The sequence below is a fragment of the Peromyscus maniculatus genome, chromosome 22 (assembly GCF_049852395.1).
Source record: "Peromyscus maniculatus bairdii isolate BWxNUB_F1_BW_parent chromosome 22, HU_Pman_BW_mat_3.1, whole genome shotgun sequence".
Lineage (NCBI taxonomy): Eukaryota > Metazoa > Chordata > Mammalia > Rodentia > Cricetidae > Peromyscus > Peromyscus maniculatus.
The window spans coordinates 34181033-34205627 of NC_134873.1; the positions used below are offsets into that span (position 1 = coordinate 34181033).

A 24595-nucleotide genomic window follows, 5' to 3' on the forward strand; every position below is an offset into this window, starting at 1 on the left:
TATATACACACACACACACACACACACACACACACACGCACACGCACACGCACACGCACACGCACACGCACACACACACACACACATACTGTGCAGCTGCTTTATGTCATGGGTGAACCTGCGGGTTCACCACCTCTGCCCTTCTCATCTCATAGAAGGCAGGTTCCACAGAAGAACGTCTTGCAGAGGTGGCTGGCACACAGGTGATTAAAAAAAAACCACTCAACGTATAATTCAACACTGCCGAATCAGCTAACCCAAGAGCCGTTTACAGATGCCGCAGACGGCAGAAATGTTCCGTTACTTCCCTGTCGCCCTTCTCTGTTAGCAGCTTGCTTGCTTCTCTGAGGACAGCTCGAGACAGCTCTTCATCATGGACCAAGAGTAACAATATGGTCAGCAGGCAGGTCTGGTCTGGTCATGACCAAAGCCTGATGTTAGACACCAGACGTGCACACATCTGAACACTGGGCCAGGGACGTCAGCATCACTTGAACGTCTCCTAGATCACACACACACACACACACACACACACACACACACACACACACACACACTCTTTCCTTGAGATCAAAGTTCGAGGTGCGCAGCCTCTTACCTGTGTCCGATGCCAGATCACCGATGCCCGGGAGTGGCCCAACTTGTTGCGACAAGGTCCCTTGTCATAATGTATCAGAAGGAAGTCATCCTGCAAAGGGCAGAGGAAGGTGTGCAGTGAATGTTGGACTCAGCTCTCTGCATGTTTTATATTCCAGATACACAGTGTGCGGACCCAGGCAAGAGTGACAGCGGGGGAATGTGCGGAAACCTGGACGCTGTTCCTCTGGGCCACCATCCCTCTCCACAGAGCAGCCAGAGGGAGCTGTTAGCCCCATTCCATAGAGGGCGTCCTGGGGCCAGCTTTCAGTACTGAGCCAGAGAAGCGTCTCCTGGGTATAGTGCCTGTCTCTGGAACTTGTACCAACATGGATGACTACAGAGGAAGATGGAGTTTCCTCTGGGCCTGCCTGTGTCAGATCCCATGAGACCAGACCAGCTTCTCACCAGGCCAGTCCTCCCTCTGTTCAGATTTCCAGAAACATTTTGCAGTTTCTCTTTACTCAAGAACCAGTCCGGCAAACACCCTCTACCTACTCGGCCTCCTCCTGTCTGGAGTGAGCAGGCATTCCTTCCCAGCGCACAGAGAGCCATAGCTCTAATAGCACAGTATTTTGGGGAACACAATACCACCACATCTGTAAATCGTGGTGAAGAAGGCATGGCTTGACACAGGAGCCTGAGGCCGTGGGTCACACGGTAGCCACAGTCACTTAGCTTCCTCCCTCTTGTTCAGTCCAGGACTCCAGCCCACATCTAACCTCAATTATCTCCATCTAGAACCTCCCTCACAGACATGGCCAGAAGTCTGTTTCCATGGCAAGTATAACCCATCAGGGGGGCTGGACCCTGAAGACCATGATCTTGGCTCCCTCAACTGCATCAGGCCCCTTCCACCTTCTGTGAGCTCTCCTTGAAACACTTAACTGATGTTCCCTCCACACTGATATCATGTACAGTTACCCATCGTAGGGCCACTATGCATGCATACCAAAGGTGGCATTTCTTTTGCACCCAGGGACTCTCATAAGGTCTCCACTGTTCCTTCACTCTTTGCTTTGCTCAACCGCCTGACAAGAAGCCACATAAGGAAGGGAGGGTTTACTGGGCTTGTGGTTGGGAACCACAGTCCATCATGGTGGGGAAGGCATGACAACGGGAGCTTGAGTTTGCTTGTTCACATGTGGGCAGATCTCGCAGCGCAGAGAGAGGAAGGCTAGCGCTTGGTTGGCCTTTTCCCTTTCCCTTCTCATTCCATCTGGGACCACAGCCCAGGGGATGGAGCCACCCATAATCAGGGCGGGACTTCCTTTCTCAGTTAATCCTCTCTGTAATCCTGTACACACACACACACACACACACACACACACACACACACACACACACACATCAAAACAAAAGCATTTTTGTCTCTAATGCCCTAGGAGTTTTCTAATTCAGTCAAGTTGATGCCAGAAAATAATATGATGGTCACTAGGTCTTAAAGACATGATTTATTGTGATTTTAAGTTTGTGAATGAAGCCCTTAAGCGGATCATGGCTTCCTACTAAAATTAACCATCACTGCCATCTAGAACAGATATAAATAGATTCCCATCAGGATGGGCAGTTCAGTACACTTGGACTCTTGCTGACTACAATGCCTAACAGGTGATTTTTAAATCGCTATTTTAAGGATAGAATTTTAAAGTGTACGTGGTCAAACTCTCCCAAAACCAAAGCCATAATATCATCATTTTGAAAAGTTGCCCTCCTGCTCAGCTTCAACTGTCAACTCAACATAGCCTAGAGTCACCTGAGGAGGGACTTTTAATTGAGGGTTTGCCCAGATCAGAGTGGCCCGTGGGCCTGTCTCTGGGGCATTGTCTTGATTGTTAATTGATGGGGGAGGCTGTAGCTCACTGTGGGCAACGACATTCCCTAGGCAGGTAGCCCTGGCCTGTACCAGCTAGCCCGGCTGGCTGCCAGTGAGGCAGCAAGGAGCATTTTCCCACGGATTCTTCAAGTACCTGCCCTGACTTCCCTGTAAGATTTAAAACGCAAACAAAAGAAACCCTTATCTAAATTGCTTTTGATCAGAGCATTTTATCGTAACAGCAGCGAAGAGGAAACCAGAGAGGGAGACAGTAAGAAACCATTATAGTGGCAGCAGCAGCAGCATAAGGGCCTTGGCACAGAGAGCACATGGGAGAAGCCCTGCTATACTGGGCTAGAAACGTCAGCCAGCAATGGGAACATAGGTTTCCCTCCCTGTAGACGAGGCACAGACATATCCCGATGCCCGGCATGCTTTGCTGTGTGCACTTTAATTTTTCCCGCTGTCCCACTAACTGAATGTGCTCTCTACCACCCAAATGCGGGAATTCAAGGGAGTTCCAAGTCCCAGTATGGTGGTGTCAGGAGGTAGGCTTTTGGGGGATGATTAAGTTTAGATGATGTCGTGAGGATGGAGTCCCTGACAGGATTGGAGAGACCAGAGCTTGCTCTTCCCAACATGGCCCAGGAGGGAGGCAGCCATCAAAGAACCAGAAAGGAGCCTTCATCAGGTCCCCATCTGCCAGGGGCCATAGTCCATCTCTCGAGCACCTGAACTGTGAGAAAAGGATGTCTGTTGTTTGTGACCCAATCTGGGGTACCCAATTGTAACATCCAAGCTTATCGGGATTGGCCCTAAAGAGCCAAACCCTAAGACACCCTGCAACATTCAAGACCTCTTCTTTTGTTAGGAGCAAAAGGACCTGAGCTATCTGCATGGCCGAGACCATTCTAGTTTCTTCCTTCAGCCTATCTATAAACCCATCTCCACAGAAAAAGTGACATGTACTTGAGAACACAGGATTGTGTTACACCAGGAAACATTTTCCCAAATTGCACTGTGCTTAAATATGATGAAAATAAACTGCCCGGAGTCAGACTCTAGAAGCTTGAACCAGCACCGGCTGCTAAGTCAAGTTGAACCAGATTCCCTTCTTCCCTGACGTGGATCATGACTCTGCCAGCCCGGGGTGTTTTTCAGAGATCCTGACACGTTTCAGTTATAGAGCTGAACCCCAAGCCTGCCCTAAGCTTCTGTAGCCAGCACTAGTGACCAAGCTTCACCTCTGGGACCACAGGAGAATCACCCCCTGGTGCTACTTTTTGCTCACCAGCATGGCCCCCAGCCTCCCCTCCCACACGTCGGAAAGCAGAGCTCACGGCTGCTGCGCAGTACTCACGTCCAGAGACTCCAGGCAGTACCAGCAGAAGGCGTGCTTGCAATTCTTACACATCATCTGTGCGCAGCCCTCGTCCCGCTCGATGTACACCCGGCACTTGGGGCAGCGCTTGATGGGTGCATCGCCCTCTTCCATCTTGAAAGCAGAGCTGTGGGAGACATGCTGTGAGGGCCGTGCAGCAGTGGGGGTCAAGAGAGACCAAGCAGCAGGGCTGTGCTGGGGGCACCTTGGAGCACCTCGCTACTGCAGGGGCCCCAGACCTCAGGTTACTAAAGCCAATGGAAAACAAACAGCCAGCCCCAAAGAGGGCGAATCGGCCTGACTAAGGTAAGACAAAACAAAAACAAAAGGCAACATCAGCTACTTATCTAACTTTAGATTTCTATAGAAAATCTAATATCAACCTCAAAACTTATCCTGGGGGGACCTGGAAAATGGTGCTGCGGCTTTAGAAATGTGTGCATTTTCCAAAGAGTGGATAATAAATTCTATGTACTTTGGCCTTGTCAGGAAAAAAAAAAATCAGTCATAAACATACACACATGAAGGTACAGGCTTGCTCCAGAAGGTCTACCTGGTCACTCCTGTATCCCTGGGGACCTAGGAGGGATGTGCAATGGTTATTATAGCTTCAAGTCTGGCAGCAGATGCTGGTTCCTCCACAGAACAGCTCTAAGACACCTCTACCAGCCTCGGTCTTTAGTGTGAGCCCAAGAAAGTATCCCGCAAAGTAGCTGTGGTGGTTTGGATGAGAAGGACTGCCACAGGCTCATCTATTTGAATGCTTAGCCACCAGGGAGTATTTGAGAAGGATTAGGACATATGGCCTTTGGAGTAGCTGCGGCCTTCAAGGTTTCAAAAGCCCACACCATGCCCAGCTTCTCTTCTCCCTCCTACCCCACCCTCCAATGCCCAGCCTGCAGATCAAGATGTAAAGCTCTCAGCTACTGCTCCAGCACTACGCCTGTCTGCTTTCCACCGTGATAATCATGGACTAGCCCTCTGAAGCTGTAAGCCAGCCCCTAATTAAATGCTTTCTTTTATAAGAGTTGCCTTGGTCATGTTGTCTTTTCACAGCAATAGAACCGTTACTAAGATAGTAGCTGGTAAAAAAAAAAAACTAGCTAGAAGTCAACACTGTTAAAATTAATGTTTCAAAAGCAAAACAGGTATTTAGGCATGGCTGAGGAAGATCACCCATAGCATTCTTTTCCCCCTTTTTTAAAAAGATGGCTATTCTCTTAAATATATATATATATATATATATATATATTCATGACAACATCTGGAAGAATAAATGGTAAAGGCCAAGAGAATGGACTATAGATTATGGGGGTACATATAGTACTATGTGAGAACCCACCACACCAGTATGACCTGGAAAGAGATGCCAGTCAGTGTTTTGTCTGAACGCACAGTTGCTGAAGTCAGGTGGGGCCACTATTAGCGTGCATCTTGGTGGAGGAGCATTCCAAAGGGCCACAGTATATACATGAGTTAATGATGCCTTAGCACAATCTGTGTGATGATGGGCAGTGAACATTCATGATCATGACCATCGGCTTCCTAAGTGTAATGAGGCTCGTGTGACTGAGTGAAGGGGATTCTGTTTTGTCCACCAGTGGAAGGGGATAGGTTAAGAAATTCTGGGAAAGGCTGGGAAGATGGCTCAGTGGGGAGCGTGTTTGCCACGCAAGCACAAGGGATAGCGTTTGGATCCCCAGGACCCACATAAAAGCTGGGTTGGTGTGGCATCTATCTACAATATCAGCACTAGAGACAGGTTAAGGACAGGGTGTCCCCAAGGGAAGCCGGCTAGCTAGTCTAGCTGACCAGTGAGCTCTGGGTTCAACTGAAGACCCTGCCTCAAAATATATAATGGAGAGTAATCTAGGAAGATACTCAGTGTCAACTTCCACCTGAATGCCAGGATGTGCCATCACGTCTGGTGTATGCAGGGGTGGTTACTGAACATGGGGCTTCCTGCATGCTAGCTAGGCAAGCAGTCTACTGTCCAAGCTCATCTCTAGTCCCTAAGGAAGTTCTGTGGTAAGGAAAATGCCCGAGCTGGGAGCCTCCTTATTCCACTAGAAAGGGTCCTCCATTCCTGTTCTCCTGCTGAGAGGCAGGACTCCCTCACTCCCTCACTGGGGGTTACTCTTGGAGACAAACAACTGGGCTGCTTCCCTGAGTAGATGCCTCATCTGCCTCTAGCTCTCCCCTCCCTGGACATCAACCTCTGCTGATTACTTTTAACCAAGCCATGCAGCGGGCATATGTCTTCCTAGAGTCTGGTTGCTTCTATAGCCCTACATCTAAATTCAGTGATCTTTGCTTGCATCAAATGCCTGTTATATGCCAGGTCAAATGTCAAGCATGCAGAGCCCCTGACAGTAGAAGCATCAGCCATGGGAACAGTGACCTACAACACAGTAAGTCCTGGATGGTGGTCAACGCACCCAAACTGCAGCAGGAAAGCAAAGGATGCAGACACCAACCCTACCCTGGTGACAGAGCTGAACGAAGAGATGGGTGCCCCGTGAAAAGGGCATTGAGGAGGATCTGGGAAGGAACATGGTGGGAGAGGGACCTGTTGGCCCAGGGACAGTGTTCAAAGTGAGAGAGGACAGTGCTGGGCTGGGAGATCAACAGAGGGTCTGTAGCTGGGGCATGGCGGGGGCATCTTCCTGAGGATGGGAAAACAAGGGAGATCGGGAACCAGGTGGGGAAGACCCCTTTGGGTAGGGAGAGGGCAGTCATGATAGTCTCCTTGTCGGCAGCACGGCTGGCCACTTTGCCTAGGTGAACTACACGACTGTCTACATTTTGTTGGGGAGAGTTGCCCCTGATATAACCAGTTTCTTATGGTTCACGCTGTTGAATTCTAAAGTTCATGGAATTAACTGACAAAGTCTACCTGAGCAAACAGCTGGGCTTATCTGACTGGGAGGAGCAAGAGGGAAGAAATTCAGTTGTGTTTGCCATATGCTAATAGACTCAATTTCAGAGAGATGTGGGGCTCTACGCTTCAGGTGCCTGTGGACGGACCTACTCGGGATCTTGCTTGTAAGCAGCACTCACTATGGCCAGTGTTCTTATTCCTACACTCCCATTTCAGATCCCCTCCCACAGAGGGTAGATGCAGAAAAACTACAGCTATCAAAGGACTTAATCCCGGTGTGTAGCCCACAGTGCGTCTATCCTTTCCTGCAGGGAGTAGAGAGTGGTTTTTACACATCTTTACGTTCCCAGGGACTTGCGATGTACCTGGCAAATGTTCTCACAAGGAAACTACAAGCTTAAAAGAAACTCTTGAGGTGGACCCTGGACTGTGGCCAGTGATGTATGGCCACATGCTCTCAGGTGTCACTTAGAAGAAAGAAGCCTACCTTCTGCCAGCCACAGCTCCCCACCCCTGGCTCTCAGCTCCCCGCCCCCGGCTCTTGGCTCCCCGCCCACTCATTCTACCACAGCTCCGATGGAGGGGTACCTGGTCTCCCCGGGAAGGAAGGTGATTGGCATGGTCTCGGGGCAGCCTTGGCCCGGGTGCCAGCGGGCTTTGCACGCAGAGCAGAATTCCATGTCACAGGCTTTGCACTGCACCAGCTGGGGCGTCTGCAGTCCTATGTCCTGGAGTTGGCACACGGCCTGGCAGGTGGATGCTGGGCACCACGTCCGGCAAGGGTCAAAGAGCACCTCTAGTACAAGGAGACGGAAGACAGAAGTCAGATTCAGGACATCGCAAGCACTGGAGAGGGGGAGCATGGAGAAGGCCCTCTGGGGCACAGACGGTGAAGAGGCCTGACTGAACATTGGTGCAGCCATGACAGGCTGCAGACGAACAGTACTGGGACTAGGCCTCACCGTTACCAAAACCAGGAAAAACCACAAGCTGTACCCCTCGGGGGACCAATCAGAATTGAGACAAACAAGTACTAGACGCTCCAGAACATTAAGGATAGCTTACATAATCTGTAAAAAGGTTGCCAATTTCCTTGCAGGGTCGCCAATACCAATCCCTGTTTGATAAAACTTCTGCTACCTCACTCCTGCCCAATCAGGAGTCCATCCCCCATCTGAATGCAGAATTTCCCTACCCCCCCATCCTTGATTCCTTAACCCACCCACCTACCCCCCCACCCCACACCCCAACTCAGCTCGAGGCTCTCCCTGACCCAATTACTGTGTTGGAACGGACAGAGAGCCCAAGTTCAAGCTTGCAATAAAGGTTCCTTGCTTTTGCATAGGAACTCGGACTCCTGGGACACCTGGTGGTCTCTGGGGGGTGTGGGGGGGCTCCTGACCCTGGCATGACAACTGAGGCGGTCACAATGGAGGACATCCAGGTGACCCAGCTAGACACGCTCCAGATAAACTGACCCACACCGCCTCCACGTTCATCCAATTCCCCCCAAGCTGGTTCCAGCTTTTCACGGTTGTACCTGGTAGGCCAAGGGCTCCCACGGCCGCCATCTCACCCCCCCCCCCCCAGTTCCATCACATTCTGGAGAAGAGAAGGGTTCACCCAGCCCAGTCTCTCTGAGTGCCAGCATCACCAGACCCTTGTCTGCAACCCCCCTACCCTCCCCACCCCCCACCCCCGCGCGCCATGTTCCCACCACAACCAGGACACGTTTCCTGGAGTCAGGTGAGAGCCTTGTCTTGAAACCTCAACACCCACCCAGTGCCAGGCTCCCACACTCGCAAACTTTTTGTTGCACAGTGAAAAGGAAGCGGGGAAGGAAGAGGCTGCCTTAGTCTTACTGCCTGTTCTACCTGTTCAAGGCGGCATACAAAACCATGATCTTTGCTTTGGCATTTCCAGAACTGGGTGCCTTCTTTTGTTCATAAATTAGTCTTCTAATAGGGTGATTCACAGGCCCAAGACAGATTCTCTTGCCAAGTCCAAACCGGGGTAAAACTAGTAGCTTGCATTTCCTGCATATTAAGCCCAAGCTACTGCAAAGCCTTTCTTAATGGGATTGGTCAGGAAGTTTAGTTTATAAACAGGATATGGTGGCATTCCTTCCTTCTCATCCTGACCCCAAACCTGCATTTATAACTCGTCCCTAGCTGGCCTCCATAGTGAGCCGGCCTGGCATCTCACTTACTTCCTCTCTAGTGGACTTTGAACTTTCATCAGCTGTGGTAGGAGACACCAACAGGAGGCTAACATTCTAACAGGGACCATGGCAGGCCAGATGGCCCATTACAGGACCATCTCCACAGGGCTGCGTGGGCCACTGGCCCTCAGCTCTGCAGTCGGGCTGATCTTGAGAGGCAATCTGGGGAACACTGAATTGTGATGAGGAACCGTATAAAAGGTGTTTGCTAATGTGCAAGGCAAAGAGTGCTTGTTTGCAAACGTCTGGGCCCTACCCCAGGTAGCCAGACATGGTTGTGGCTCATCACAAAGGACAGGAACTGTACTCCATGGGACACCCAGCCCACTGAGAGTGCAGAAGGCTGAGATGATTAGCACTGACTGTCAACTTGACAGGAGTCTTGATCACCTAGCACACAAGCCTCTGAACGTGTCTATGAGGCAGCTTCTAAATTTCTATAACTGAAATGAGAAGACTCCTTCTGACTGTAGGGAGCACCATCCCCATGCACTGGGGTCCTGGACTGAATAAAAAGGAGCCATCGAGCTAAGAACCAGCATTCATTTCTTTCTGCTTCCTGACTGCAGATGAAATGGGACCAGCCACCTCATGTCCCTGCCACCACGCCTTCCCCACCATGATGGGCTTACAGAACTCCCCACTGTGAGGCAAATAAACCCTCAGTGACAAGGTCTGAAACTGCAGAGTCCTGACCTCATACACTTGTGTGCCTTTCTATGGGTTCCAGGTCCCTCAATAAGAGGGGACACTCTGTTCAGTGCTGAAGGAGCAAGTCTGTCAGGTATAAGTTCAATAATGACCTTACCCACTGTATCAGAGGCCGGCCAACCTCTGTAAAGGGCAGGGTGGGGATTATTTATGTTCCTAGGGACCATGTGATTTGGGGGTTCCTGTAACATCTACTTGGTTTGCTATTGGGGTTAAGAGCAGACTACCACCCATAAATGAAGGTTCTGAGGAAACATCAATCAGAGCAGCTGGGGGTCAGAGATGGTCCACTAGCCACGGCTGGCTGACTCTTTAGTCCAAGGCAACTCCTTGCCTGATATATGAAGGTAAGTTCATCAAAAGTATAAAAGGATCTTGTTGATATGAGAGCAAGGGCCAGAGACGGTGCTTGTGACCCCCGAGGAACTCCAGGACTGAGAGCCTGCATTACACACCGCCTGGACTCCATGACAATACTGCAAAACCTCTGAGATGCCCCTGGAACTGAGAGAATGAACAGCGGCTACTGTCCAGCTTGGGTGGTGTCCCTGTCTGCTGTCTGAAGGAGGTGCATGGGCAGTGAACGTGTGGACCCGTGTGGAGACAGAACTGGCGGCCATGGAGAAGTGTTGCCCTGCTGGCTTGGGATGCCGAGAGCTCCCCCCAAAAACTCACAGGCCTCAGGTATGTGCTGGGAGGAAATCCCCAGGGAGCCCCCACAGCTCCCAAACCCTCGGGATCCTCTCTGGGAGCAGTTCCTGCCTTCAACACACAGTAAGTTCCACTTCACCTACCAGTCCTCTGTGCATGTGATGGCGGAGCTAGCCTGGCCCCAGACCAGATACGATGTACCCCAAATGACATCGGGGACACGGGACTCAGTGTGCTGAACATGTGACATGGACACAGGCCTCTGGCTGGCTGTTTAACATCATGCTGTAGTTGAACCTTGCTGGGAGTAGGCTTCCTGTCTCAGACCCTGGGGACCCCTATGTCCTGCCTGCTGACCCTCCGGTGCTCTGGAAGCCCCAGACGTCAGTGAGGGTTGGGGCAGGCTTCTCTTCACATACTTCCTGCCACGCGCTACAACTCCCTGACAGCAGTGAGAGGCTTCCTCGCACCTTTATCACAGTCAGCCCGTTTGGCTGAGGCATGGAGGGGGAGACCTAAGGAAGGTTTCCATGGTAACGACTCCAAGTCTATGAGTCTTTTACTCACGGCCATGAGATGACCCTGCCAATTGTCACTCGGAGAGATTCCCTACAGGCAAAGTGAAGTGATCTGCCTCTGAGCAGACTGAGAGCATCCTCCTCCGTGGGCTGTGAGGCCAACAGTGCAGCCCCAACCCCTGGCAGCAATCTATTAATACTCTCATTGTTCTCCCCGCTGCTCGATTCTGCCAGCTGTGCAGACGAGCAGGCATCAGTAACAGAGCTCAGAGCAGACAGCACTCATGTGCTTCTCTCAGAACGTATAGAAGTGTCACTCAGCTTTCCCGTCGCCAGCGTCTATTAATAACCCATTGTCCACGCTGCATCTTACAGAGTGTATATTATATCTATTATATTACACACACACACACACACACACATGTATGTGCATGAGAGGTGTTAACATGAAGCAAGCGATGTTTTCTGGGGGGAGCAGAAGAATCCAGTCAGAACTCCAGTCTGCCAAGGACATACTTCTCTTCAGGAGACCAGCTTAATGTGAGTTTCTCAAGGACCCTCAGTGAGGCAGACACCCAAGAGCTCTACTAGAAGATATCTGACCATTTTCCATAAAGGCAGTTTACTTTTTAAAGACAGATGGTATGTGAAAGTATTCTGAGGGACCAGCACCCCACACACCCTCATGTGCTCCCTGCTGCTGTTGACTGATGCACCTAGTGTCCTGGTCCTCCTCTGTGGTGTTAGGCATGCTCCTGCAGGAAAGACACTGCAAACGGAGAATCCTGGTTCTTGTCAGAGCTGGAAATGGACCTGGCCATGTGATTAATCACACGAAGATTTTTTTTTCCTTTTAATACACCAAAGGATCAAGCTGGGATACCATGAGCCTCCAGACAGACTCCAGACACACTCAGATGCTGCAGGGCAGGCATGCACAAGAGTGTGTTCTGAGAACCTCTCTCTAGAGCCTTTCCTCACCCAGGTGCCAGGGTGATCCCAGTGGGAAAGAAGGTTCCAGAAAGCAAGGGCAGTACCCCAGAACCCTCCCTGGCCTCCAGATGGCCAAAGACTTCAGGGGCAGAGGCCAAGAATCTAAAAGGAAAATCCAGGCTGCCGGATCAGTTGAGATACACCAGGGCTAAATAAAGAGCCTTTTGAAGCTTCAACTCACTGTAGGACTGACTTCTCTATAACTAAAAAGTTAGAAAATCATCTAAATGAGTTTCCTCCTACGGCGTCCCCCATGGACTAAACTTTGAAGGAATGAAGCAAGTCCAAGTTAGCTTTCTGGTCACATCTCCAGGTTCGTCCAAGGTGCTGGCTAGAGTACACAGCTGTGTTTTAAGTCCCACTTCTAACATTCCATCTGGGCCAGCACATCTGTGTTATTAAGTCCAAATCCTTTTAAACCCCACTCAGCGTTCGGCTGCTGAGATGTTTTCTAGTGATAGTTGTCGGTATTTTTCTAACCTGAGTTAAGGTGATTCATTTCTGACACAAGAGCCAGAATCTTTTAGATGAAGCCAGAGTACTGGGGAGGGAAAGGAAGATTATAATTATTTGGTAGAAAAACCTATCCAGCTGCACTTTTGAATTACATTTGATGTCATAGAAAGTTCATATTCCTGTGACTGAAACAATTCCCAGTTTCTGTTAAGATCCCATGAAAACAAGTTCAAAAGAGTCTGAGGTTCTCAGAAATCCAAATTAACCAACTTTAGAACTCCTAGCTCTCTCTTTAATGCTGGGCAGCATCAGATTTAAGGTAAGCTGCCCCAGTGTGAATGATGTACGCCATCTAAAGAGACAGACTCTGGAAAACAAATTTTGAAGCCATCAAAAATCCTTACTGACCTCGTAAAAGATTCATTTAATCTAATTTTATGTGCACGTATGCAATGTATATGTGTTTGCCTACATGGATGCATGTGAACCACACGCATGGCGTGCTCACGGAGGCCGGAAAAGGGCATCAGACCCCATGGAACTGGAGTAGGAGTTGGTCGTGAGTCACCACCTGTGCAAGAACCGTGAAGTGTTTGCCGCCATCTCTCCAAGCTCGACTGACGTTTGAAGTTATCCATGCAAATACACACACACGTACATATACACATACTTGTATATATACTTTTAAGTCAACTAGAGGTGACCTCTAGCATTTCTCCTGTTTTCTTTTTAAACCTCAGACTTTGACAGATCCACACGCACCCTGCCGCTGCGGCTGCTGCACCCTGCTCTGCATTTTGTGTTTCCACCTAAGCATTATCACCTTGGGATCTGGCTCAACAGAAGACCTGTGATACCGGCTCACAGTGTCTAGGGAGAGGGGATGTGGTCACAGACAGTTTCCTGCAGGGGCAGAGCACTCACTGGGTGCCTTCCTAGAGGCCCTACAGCAGGAGCCGCGTGCATCACACTGTCTCCCATCTGCCCTTTGCCGGTGACCTCAAGTCCCTGACAGCAGAGCAAATGGGGTCTGTGGGTTCTTTCAAACACCATCTTATGATTGCAGAGCCCCAGAGAGGAAAGATGAAGGGCTCACCCGGCAGGCATCCAGCCTGTCTCAGTGCTCCACACATCTATCTCTCTGTCTTCACCAGGACTGGAGCTTGTAAGGAGAGGTCCGTAAAGGGCCCAACAGGATGGGGGAAGTCGGCTTTCGGAGCTGGAGATGTGGCCAGACCGCCACTAGAGTTAGAAACCACGGAGGTCACCCAGTTGCCATGGGTGTGATCACAGTGGACCGTGGTATGTCAGACCTGGGATACTCACCGAGGCCCAAGGCTCACTAACTCATGAGCGCTGCTATCTAAGCCTTCAAGGGGTAATGAATCGTGAGTAGGGTGAATGTGGATTCAGTGCTCGGCAGCGGTACCTGCAGGAGCACCGAGCTTCAGGACTTCCTCACACACTGTTGGGTCTTTTACATGCAGGGAGGATCTAAGAGTTTGCAACACCTCTAGACCCAAACCCGGCTGAAGAAAAACATGGACTAGGGATCTCCGTAAGCCAGCAGGAAGTCCCAATCTCTGTATATAAATAGTGTCTCCTGAGTCCCTCTGGCTGCCAAATAGGTCACAAGCTCAGGCTGCCAGGCTGTGAGCGGCTCAGAGGATTCCAAGCCAACCTTATTTCAGAGGTGCAATTTATACCATGCTCCGGCCCTTGTTGAATCCTTTTTCACTCCCATCCAATGATGTACACTCATGTCTCCCAAAAGAGAGCTCCATAAATGTTATCCACCTTCTGTTGTAGGATCCAAAACTGGCTAACACAGCAGGCCACTTACCTCTTTCAAATTGTAGCTTTTTATATCTTTGCATAATTTCAGCTGCAACCATGCACTCAATCTGCAAAGAGGCAAAAAAAAAAAAAAAATAGACGTCAGGATGGTCATATGCAGAGGGCTAGAATGCAACCCAACATGAGGCCAAGCAGAAAACAACGGGGTCCTGAGAAGCCAGCTACAGCCCACCGTACACAGGCAACAAAACCATGTGTTCCCTCCCTGAACGTGCCTCATTTTCCTGAAGGTGGCCCTTTTTAGGGCATGCAGCATCCGGGCAGCTAATTGCAGTTTCTAGTCCTTCTTTGATCAAGAGCTCAACATACTGTTTCAGGCACTGAAAGAAAGAAAAGTGTGTAAACACCCGGACTTCCCAAATACAGGAGACAAAGTGATGTGTTGAGTCGGTTAATGGCCGGCTATTAACCCTGGGAACCACATTAACTACCGGCCTGGCAAGATGTGCCTTGTGGGGACAAAGGTGGTATGACTGTTACCAGAATAACCAACCACTTTCTGATTGGATTTAAAGTCTGGTCATGAAGATGGAACTCATACTTGGTTCTGTGAACCGCATATGACACGTGGCTGTCTAGGTCCATAGGCCCTAGAGGTAAACCTGTCTATATGACTCTTCTGCTAAGTGGACATCATATTAAACAGCTCCCTGAGTTCTGACCATCATACCCACAGAGAAGTGCATCTCTCAACCTTCATCAGAAAAGCTTCCCCAGTAGGGAGTGATGCTACAACTAGCCAGTGTGCACAGGATAAGAGACATTCAAGTGCTCAGCTCGAAAACGGAGCAGCCATGCCATACTCCTACTCACAAGGCTCAGGGATCATAGGCGAAGAAGAGGCAGAAAGACTGTAAGGGCCAGAGGGAGAAAAACAGCTATTACCAAATATGACAGGGAAGGGAAGGGAAGGGAGGATGGTAAGATAAAGGGAAGGAAGAAGTGAGGAAGGAAGAGAGGGAGACATTCTCAAAGCTTTTTTCCAGAGACTTGGCATCATGTGCAAAGTATCACCCTGGGTGCTAAGGCAGTGTTCATCAACCTGTGGATCATGAACCCTTTGGGGGTCAAACAACCCTCTCACGGGGGTCACATATCAGATATTTACATTGTGATTCATAACAGTAGAAAAACTACAGTTATGAAATAGCAATGGAAATAATTTCAGGTTGGGGGACACCACAACATGAGGAGCCGTGTTTAAAGGATTGCACCATCAGGAAGGTTGAGAACCACCGCTCTAAGCAGAGGCCCTTGTCAGTCAGCCTCAGCTTCATGCACTGGCCAGGGCTTGGATGAGGACTCTGGCTCTGCACACGGCCCACCTACATCTACCTGTGGATGAGAGAGGCTTTGGAGTTCTGTTGGAGGCACAGGATGGTGGGGTTTATCAGAAACAAACTCACTGTCATCCAGGGGAGGCCTTCCCAAGACAAGAGAGGGCAGGTAACCAGGTAAATACAGGGGTATCACCAAGTCCTGTCAGGGCCACAGTGCTGCCCCAGCCCCAACCTACACAGCACTGCTGACCTGCTATGAGGTGACACTTGGCTGGGTGGTGAAGGTCTATTCTATGTGTGGCAGGCATGGAAGTGCTCTGCCTGGTCCACGGTGGCAATGTGAAAAGGGAGTATGCCCTGTAGTCTTTGGGGTCAAGACAGACTCAGGCAATCTTGATCCCTCCGCTGAGGCCATGGCGGGTGCATCCTTGATACTTTTGGCCCCTGGTTCCCTAGATAATAAAATTGGAATGCCTGCCTTACTAGGCTTTCTTGACAGAAAAAAATAAAGAAAGAAAGAATATCACAATGCCTGGCACAAATCTTGGTATAGCAGCTAAGTAGGCAGGGGCTGTTGCCTCATTTGTCCGCCTGTGTGGTAAGCCTTTTCACAGTCACAGGCGTAAAAAAGCCCAACTCCTTAGCAACAAGATCAGTGCTTACTGTCTATAATTACATGTATCTAATCTGGAGGATCCTGGAACGTCTTAAACCAACCGAACTCAGAAAACTCGGACAACTTTGGCTGGAGTCCAATATAATGACCCAGCCTCATTCTCTCTAAACAGGGAAACACAACAATTAAACCAGGTATGAGATGTGTGCCCTCGGGACGTCTCACAACCACACTGGTCAAAGGCTCGCTTATGTGAGTCACGCCCGGGTGGCAGCAGCCCCAGGAGCAAGCTCAGCAGACCGACGGATTGTATCTCTGAGCAGCACACACTGTGATTAGGTCATGGGAATACTGATTTGTTTACTACAGCGTGGCTGCTCCTGCATCCAACGAAACCAGCCGCGGCCCTCTTCCAGACACTAAGTGGGTCATGACTCACAAGCCTTGTTTTCCAATCTAATGGCAAAAAGATGTCTTAAAATGAGTACATGCACACACACACGAATCAGAAAACCAGGGAAACTTCTGTTACAATAAATAGACATGCCCCGGACAGGAACTGAGGCAGTTTCTGATATATGTATCATCTTTCTTTAATCAAATGCCTTCCAAATACCAGACTGTTGTTTTGCCTGTTAGATCAATAAATAGTCCTAAAACCCAAACCGTGGGGGGTGCTACCCCTACCACAGTGAAAGTGGGGGTTTGGGAGTTAATCACCCCCAAGGCCATTTGCTACAAACATAAGCACTGAGCCCCGAGGGCACATGTGCCTCACTCCAAGGTTGGTTCCAGGTTTTCTGTCTGATCTCCCCCTCTTTATCTTCATTAATTAACTCCTTACACTGGGTCTGGTGACTCAGTCCTGTAATCCCAGTACTTTAGTGGATGAGGCAAGATGATAATGAGTTCAATGTCATCCTGGCTACACAGTGAGTTCCTGTTATTATATAGCAAAACACTATTTCAAAGAATCAACACACACACACACACACACACACACACACACACCACACATACACACCCCCACACACATACACCACACACTATAACACACACACACATACACACACATACACACACACACACCCCACACATACACACTATAACACACACACCATCACACACACAAACACACAGAGGCTCTCATAGCACAAGCAATCATTTTTGAAGCATCTCTGCTACATCAAAAAATTTTCATAGAACAAAGACTATATCCACTAAACTGACATCTGAACACACACAGAGGCAAAGTGTAGTTTTTATTGTCAACTTTACACAAACCTTGTCACTTGGGAAGAGCTAACCTCAACTGGAAAACGGCTTCGATCGGATCGCCCCAGGGCCATGTCTATGAGGGACTGTCTTGATTTCCAAGGGATTGAGGAAGGCATTACCCAATGTGGGTGTTGCCCTCACTAGGCAGGTGGGCCTGAGCTGTGTGAGAAAGGTAGCATGAGCCAGTGAGCAGCCTTCCTCCAAAGCCTCTGCTTCAATTCTTGCCCTAACAGAGTTCCCTCAAAGATGGAGTGTAACCTGCAAGACGAAATAAATCCCTTCTTCTTCCCGTCATGGTGTTTATCGCAGCAACAGAAAGCAAACCAAGACATCAGGGTACAGTGTCACCGGGTGTCAGTGAAGGCTTGGGAGACAAAAGGAACTTCAGGAAAGCAGCATGGACTATGGAAAGGAGTGGAGAGAAGGAACGGGGCCACAGAATGCTCCAGGCATTACACTTTCCACTGTGGCTTCCAACTCTTTGAAAGAGTTGAAAAGACAGACAGCTCTGCAGATTGGCCAGGACACTCCCACTCCATCAGAAGCTTCCTGCCAAGGAACAGCGGGCCACAGAAACTGGCCTGGAACTCCAGTTAGTCAACCGTGAATGCTTTGACTCTGAAGGCCTGCCTGGCTACTACCACTGCAATGACAAGACTCCAGACATGGTGGCTCCCTTGTACCCACTGTGGCTCGCTTGTACCCGGGTGGCCTGGGTTAATCACAAACCACCGTTTACAAAGACCACTCGGGGGTAGATGCAGACAAAAGCAGTGTGCCCCAAGAATACCATATCAGGAGCAAGAACCTTGGAATCACCATTGGGTTTGGATCCTGGCTCACCCATGAACCAGTCTTGTCAGAATGGCTAAAACCGTCGTCATCTGGGAGCCTTCCACCGCAGGGTGTGGGTTAAGCTTGGCAGACATGGGAAATGTCATTCTCCAGCATGCGAGCTGCGGAGACACACGCCCCAGGTGATGGCTGGACGTCAGCACTCTCCCAGAGTTTCTGGAGCTAGCTAGCAGTTGAGCCAGAACCTAGCCACCAACATGCTGTGTCTCTGCAGAAGGCTTGGTAACCTGAGCCTGCAGCAAGCTGCCCACACCGGCCTGCAGAGAGCCAAGCTGCAGAGCCCGAGACTGGCACTGTGCACATCAGGAGATGGTTGAACAGCACAACATTCTTAAGGCAGTTTCATGAGAACCTCAGATGGCCCTGGACCTACTGCAAACTGCCCACACGTCTCTTCCGGCAAGAGCAGTCCCCAAGACCACAGGCCCTGGTGTCACTCAGAAAGCTTCCAAAATAGAAACGTCTCTGAAAATTAATGAAAGAAAAATAAAATCCAGACTTTTTACCTGTTTAAAAATAAGAAGGAAACTGCTCCTCTCTTATTAGTCTGTGCTCCTGCCAAAACAGGGACACCGTGTCTCCAAAGGAAATGTAGTTTGCATTCTCTGGAGCCCAGTTCTACCACTCACTGGTCAAGTGTGCATCACCACTGGCTGCACCGGGGTGCCTGACCACACTGTGAACCCCAAGATCGCAGTATTTATTGAAAAAATCTGTTCCTATAGTTGTGATGTGGCTCAGCCCTCACACACTTAACCACACAAGAGCTTTCTGCTTGAATATTGTAAACAGGATTAAATAAAGTCAACCACGGGTCTAGTGGCAGAGCAAGCAGCCAGTTGACAGGAGGAAAAACCCAGAGAGTAAGAGGGAGTTAGGAAGATGGACAGAGAAATGCCCAGGAAGGAGAAGGGAGAGACCTCCGGTTGGAGTCTTTGTTTCAGATGGGACGGGAGAAGTCTCCTTCTGAGATGACAGCAGGAGGGGAAGGCCAGCAGGCTGCTTTCTCCGCCTCTCTGAGCTAGCAGGTTTTCACCCCAGCATCTGGCTCCTGAGTCTTTACTGGTAAAATCGGACGACTGAGATTTAGTTAAAAACAACATTTAGATTTTGTTAAAAACAACAGATACTAACCTCCCTGGTACCTTCCCAAGGCTTCTAAGAAGAGTTCTCTCAACTGCACAAGGGTACTTAACAAGCGTGTCTGCTGCCAGTGTCTGGTTATTCTGTGCCTGTTCCATCCATCGCTGGATCTGTGATGATAACCTCCCTGTTAGAAGGGCAGGTATCGCCTGTCACCATGGAGACACTTCATAAATAGTTACCTGTTTGTCTCCTATAACTCCTTATCTTCCGCTTTACTTTTTAAAATGTTTCAATTACTAAAACAAAAACTCCTACCTCCCAGCCTCACTCAGCTCACTAGTCCAAAATAGAGTGGCCATCCTGGTCATGGCATGACCAACTTGGTGTCTGAGGAGCATCCAGCACCCAGTGCCCCTGTCCAGCATCAGAGGACATCTCACTCTCACACACACAAGGTAGTGTGAGAGGTGGTAGCATCTGCATCCCTCTGTTTCCCTTCTAGGCTCTATACAGGAGCCATGACTTCTCTGATGTCCAGGGAATGGGATATCTGGGTCCTGTAGCTGCAGGTATCCAGTGAAGAGTGAATTAAGACACCCTTCCAGGCTGCTCACAGAAGATTATGACTGTGGGTGCCACTGAGAAGACCTTTTAGGGTCCACAAAGGGCCTGAACTATGAGTACCCAGTGAAGGTATGGACTGAGGGTTGGCTGGAACAGGTGCTGATCTGTCCCCATCTGGGGTTCAAGGTCAGCTCAACGCAGACAGGTTTTTTAATAGGGAAGTATGCTGGGACCTGAGGGAGGGGCTGAGGCCAGAGGAACCCTCTATGCCTGTGGAATGGTAACAAATCCTGTGTGTGTGTGTGTGGGGGGGTAACAGGCTGTGTGGTGAGACTGGAAGTCTGAGCATTTCACCACATGACACATGATCACACGTTATTTCTCAGACTGGTAACACTGAGGCTTCAACTCTGTTTGTTCAGGCTCCCCAAGGGAGACATGATTTTTTACACAATGGACAATCATTCCACCAAATACTGAAACCTGGAGTTTTATATTTGTTACATCATGCCAATGGGCTGGGGGACTACAGAGCACACTGTTTGGAGCGTCTTCTCAACACTGGATATGGGGTGGATCTATTTATACATGTCATAGACAGGCTTCTTGGAAGAACACAAGGGGCCAGACTTGTCCCCAAAGCAGGAAGGAGGAAGGTAACCTTGGCTCCCTTCTCAGGTCAGAAGGTACCTGGGCTTGTGGGCCGTACGAGTTTGACCCACAGTGGATGAGAAAATGCCTACAGAGCAGCCCTAAGTTCCTTGCTCCATTTTTTGGAAAAGTGATATGGGGGGGGGGGGTAACATGTTCTTAAAGACCATCATAAGATATGGAGAGAGACTGCATTCCTCTCTGGAACATGCCACTCAGCTCTGTTTAACAGGGCAACTGTCTACCACAGATGTCACTGGATAGGCTGGTAGCAAGGATGGGAAGAGGGAAGGAGAATCTCCAGGGCAGAGGAGATCTGTGGAGACGTCATTGGGTAACGGCCAGATCCTACGGGCACAAATGAGGACTAGGAGGTAGAGGCAAAGTCTCCATAGTCAAGTTCAGAAAAGCAAGGGCTAGAAGGAGGATCTGTCTCAGAGGAACCCAGCTCTCCTTGGGGGCCGCGGTGGACACCAGACATGAGAGCTTCAGGGACTGTCCCTCTTCGTCTTCTAATCTATAGGTAGAGGGCATACCTATATATTATTATATATATTAGATGTTCAGGTTCTGGTGGCAAGTGTACTATACAGTGATTAGTCAATAGAAGGGGCCATGTGGCGCTCTGCTGCCAGGACAGGAGCTGCCATTTCTTCTTGCACCAAGAACCTTGTCCCCAAGCTTGTGGTGACCGTCACATTATATATTAGGACACAGACACAGCAACTTGGAAGGCCGTACAAAAGCACCCCAAGGCAATGAGTGAAGACTCAAGGAAGGAACTGAGGACACTAAGGACACTCAATAAACTGCCCTGCTTCAGCCAGGATTATGGGCTGTGTGCTCTGCATAGCAGAAGTTGTCAGGACAAAACACGGACTCCAGGGGGACCCAGCACAGCATGGCTGCCAGGGCATCACTTAGAGAATGTGCGTGTGTGTGCGCGTGCGTGCGTGCGTGTGCGTGTGTGCGTGTGTGTGTGTGTGTGTGCGCGTGTGTGTGTGTGTGTGTGCGCGTGTGCGCGTGTGTGCGCGCGTGTGTGTGTCTGTGTGCGTGTGTGTGTGTGTGTGTGTCTGTGTGCGTGTGCGTGTATGTGTGTGTGTGTGTGCATGCGTGCGTGCGTGTGCGTGTGCGTGTGTGTGTGTGTTTGTATTCACTTTTGCCATTTCAGTTCATCAGTGTCCCATGTAAAAATAAAGTTGATGATGCTGACAGGAAGCACAGGCTCGGAAATCAGGGCATACTGAGCAACACTCCTGACAGCCCGTTATAACCTCCCCATCTGTTGGTCCTTTATACCAGACGAGGAAATCTGTCCATGCCACAGGCTTTTAGGAGCAGAACGGAGAAGGGACACAGGAAGGCCTTCAGCATGCCCTGTCCTAGTCAGTGTTCTATTACTATGATAAAACACCAGGGCCGAAAGCAACTTTGGGGAGGAAAGGATTTATTTCTGCTTACAACACTCAGGGCCCTTCCATCACTGAGGGAAACTGGGACAGGAACTCCAGGAAGGAACCTGGAGGCAGGAGCTGAAGCAGAGGCCACAGGAGAGCGCTGCTTACTGGCTTGCTCCTTGCGGCTTGCTCAGCCTGCTTTCTCAGACCACCCAGCAGGCCCAGGGGCAGCACCCCTCCCAGGGGGCCGGGCTCTCCCACGTCAATCATTAAGACAGTATTCCCTGGACTTGCCTACAGGCCAGCCTTATAGAGGAATGTTCTCAATTTTTCATTTCCTCCAAGTTCCTTCTTCCAAGATACGTCTAGGTTTGTGTCAAGTTGACAAAAACCGACCAGCACAATTGACTCCTTGTCAACTTGACACACAAACACATCACCGATTAAGCTGTAAACTTTCCTTTCTTGCTAATCCCCATGATCACATGTTATTATCATGAGATAAAACATTCCCATTTTTAAAAGTCCCAGTCTTTAAAAATGCAAACACTTTATGAGTTCAGTCTCTTTTACAATATCCAAAGTCTTTTTTTTTTTTTTTATGTCCAAGCCTCTCTAATCTAATCCAAGTGCATTCTTACACCGAGAGAGAAAAATCAGGCCAAAGTCACAATCAATCCAAAGCAAAACCAAGGTCCAACAATGTAAAGAGCTCAGTGTTTAATGTGTGAGACCCACTCCTGATCTTCTGGGCTCCAAAGGGCTTGGAGAGCTCCACTTCTCTGGATCTGCCATCCAGAGCTTGTCTCCTAGGCGCTAGATCTCCTCCACAGCTGTTGCTGTCCTTGGTTATTATGACAAGGTGCTGGCATCTCCAAAATGCTTGGGTCTCCACAATCCACAATAACTAGGCTGAACTTTGCCTGTAGCCTCTCATAGGCTGTCTGAGGGGAACTGAACCATGTCAAGCCTCAACTTTTCTCGATGACCCCTTCAATCCTTGGGCTTATATTGCAACGGAGGCTGTACCTCCACCAATGGCCTCTCATAGTGACAAACCTCAGCATTCCCCCACGACCCCTTCATGTTTCCAAAACCAGTATCAGACAGGAAGAGTCTTACACATTTCCAAGTTTGGCTTCTAGTACAAGGTACAGTCTTGGCTGCTACTAGACCACAACTTCTGTGTGCTGACCCTGAGGAAACACTTCCATAAGATTCTACTAAATGATTCTGGTCTCTTCTTCATCACTGCTGATTATTCAGCTTCAGGTGACCAGCATTTATGGTCCCAGCAAAACAGAGGTCTCATTTTAGTAGTCCTGAATTCAAAATATTATAGCAATGCCCTTCCTGGGAAAGAATTGTTCTTCTGGTTCAGTTACTGGCAACATTTCTCCTCCTCTTCATCTAGGGACATGTGGCTATGAAATGACCCTTCAAGCCACCACATTTGTTTATAAACCCTACTGAGATGAAGGTAAAAAGGCCCAGTCCTGGTATAAATCACAGACATGAGCAGCAGACACCACAAAGAGACCCAGGTTGGGACAGGAAGGAGCTGTCAGTGACAGAAAAGAGACAAAGCTCCTGAATCTCGGTGCTCAGAGACAATGCACATTCCCGGATACGAAGACCCGAGAAGACTGGTAGTCTGAAACCTTGCCAGGTTCCTAATTACCAGCAAAGAACCAATTGGTGGTGGAGCACACACTCATCACCCTACAGCTAGGCACTCCTTCTGCAGAGACTCCCAGGCCCCACACAACGGCCAGCCACAGCTGTCAGCCTGACCCACGCCATCAAGAGGGTCTTGTGGGAAAAACATCTTCCTCCTCCGGATCCAACATTACTATTCCCCGTGCAGGTCTGCCTTGAAGCAGGGTGCCTTCCTTCAGTGTGACAGAACTGTACTGCTTTCCTGGCTGTCTGATTAGGGGTCCTAGCTCCTCGATGGCTTCATTCACACTGCTGTGACCCCTGTGACCCCAGCAGAGGAGATGATGTGTAACTGACCTGGCAAGTTGACACCGCTTACCCTGCTCAGCCAACATACAGGTGTCCCGATTACATCACACCCCAGAGCTACAGAGAAGATACAGACCGGACGCCTGTCTCCAACATTCTCAGTTTTGGAAAATGGCTATGGAGGGGGAAAAGAAAATCACAACTGCCATAAAATTACACTGCTCCTTGGTACTTCTGGCCTGGCGTCTTTGAGGAAAACAATGGCTGTTTCTTACATTCCTCGACTTAAATGAAGCCCTGGGCGTGAGTTAGAGCTGTTTGTTTATTTTATAAGAATTCTCTAGACACGGAAACAAAAACAAGAATGAAAGGAAAGTCTCGGCACGGGGGGGGGGGGGGGGGGGGGGGGGGGGAGACGAGTCTTTCCAGAGGAAAGACCACGCAGGGGCTCTGATGGCTCCAGGTGACTGGAGAGAAGCAGGCAGGTGTGCCCCAAAGCCCTGACGGCAGAGGGGCTTGGGGGGACTGGTGGGAGCCATAGAAACGTCCCTTCGGGCAATTGGAAGGCACCCTGCAGAACGCCAACTTTTCGGCACAACTTGACAAGCTCCCGTCCGAGCTCATCCACTGGCTGAGATCTGAGCCCCGAGTTAACCAGACGGGGAGGAACCACTCCGTCATCTTCTAGTCTCCCGTTCGTTCCCCCGGCTGCTCTGCCCCACCTCCTGAAAGCATCAGAAGCAATTTCCTTTCCAGCAGGTTGATGCTAGCTTTTCCCG

General features: G+C 49.6%; 1 protein-coding gene across 8 annotated transcripts in view; it reads right to left on the reverse strand.

The window, feature by feature from the left end:
- The window catches only part of Rnf144a (ring finger protein 144A), a 117850-nt gene that overhangs the window by 11225 nt on the left and 82030 nt on the right, over window positions 1-24595 (reverse strand). For all 8 annotated transcript variants that reach the window (XM_076559267.1, XM_076559262.1, XM_076559266.1 and 5 more), the window contains 5 exons: window positions 14337-14441; window positions 14108-14168; window positions 7303-7510; window positions 3813-3960; window positions 599-688 (listed from right to left, as the gene is read on the reverse strand). In XM_076559267.1, coding sequence (XP_076415382.1) covers window positions 599-688; window positions 3813-3960; window positions 7303-7510; window positions 14108-14168; window positions 14337-14441 — 612 coding nt within the window. The remainder of the gene's footprint in view (window positions 1-598; window positions 689-3812; window positions 3961-7302; window positions 7511-14107; window positions 14169-14336; window positions 14442-24595) is intronic.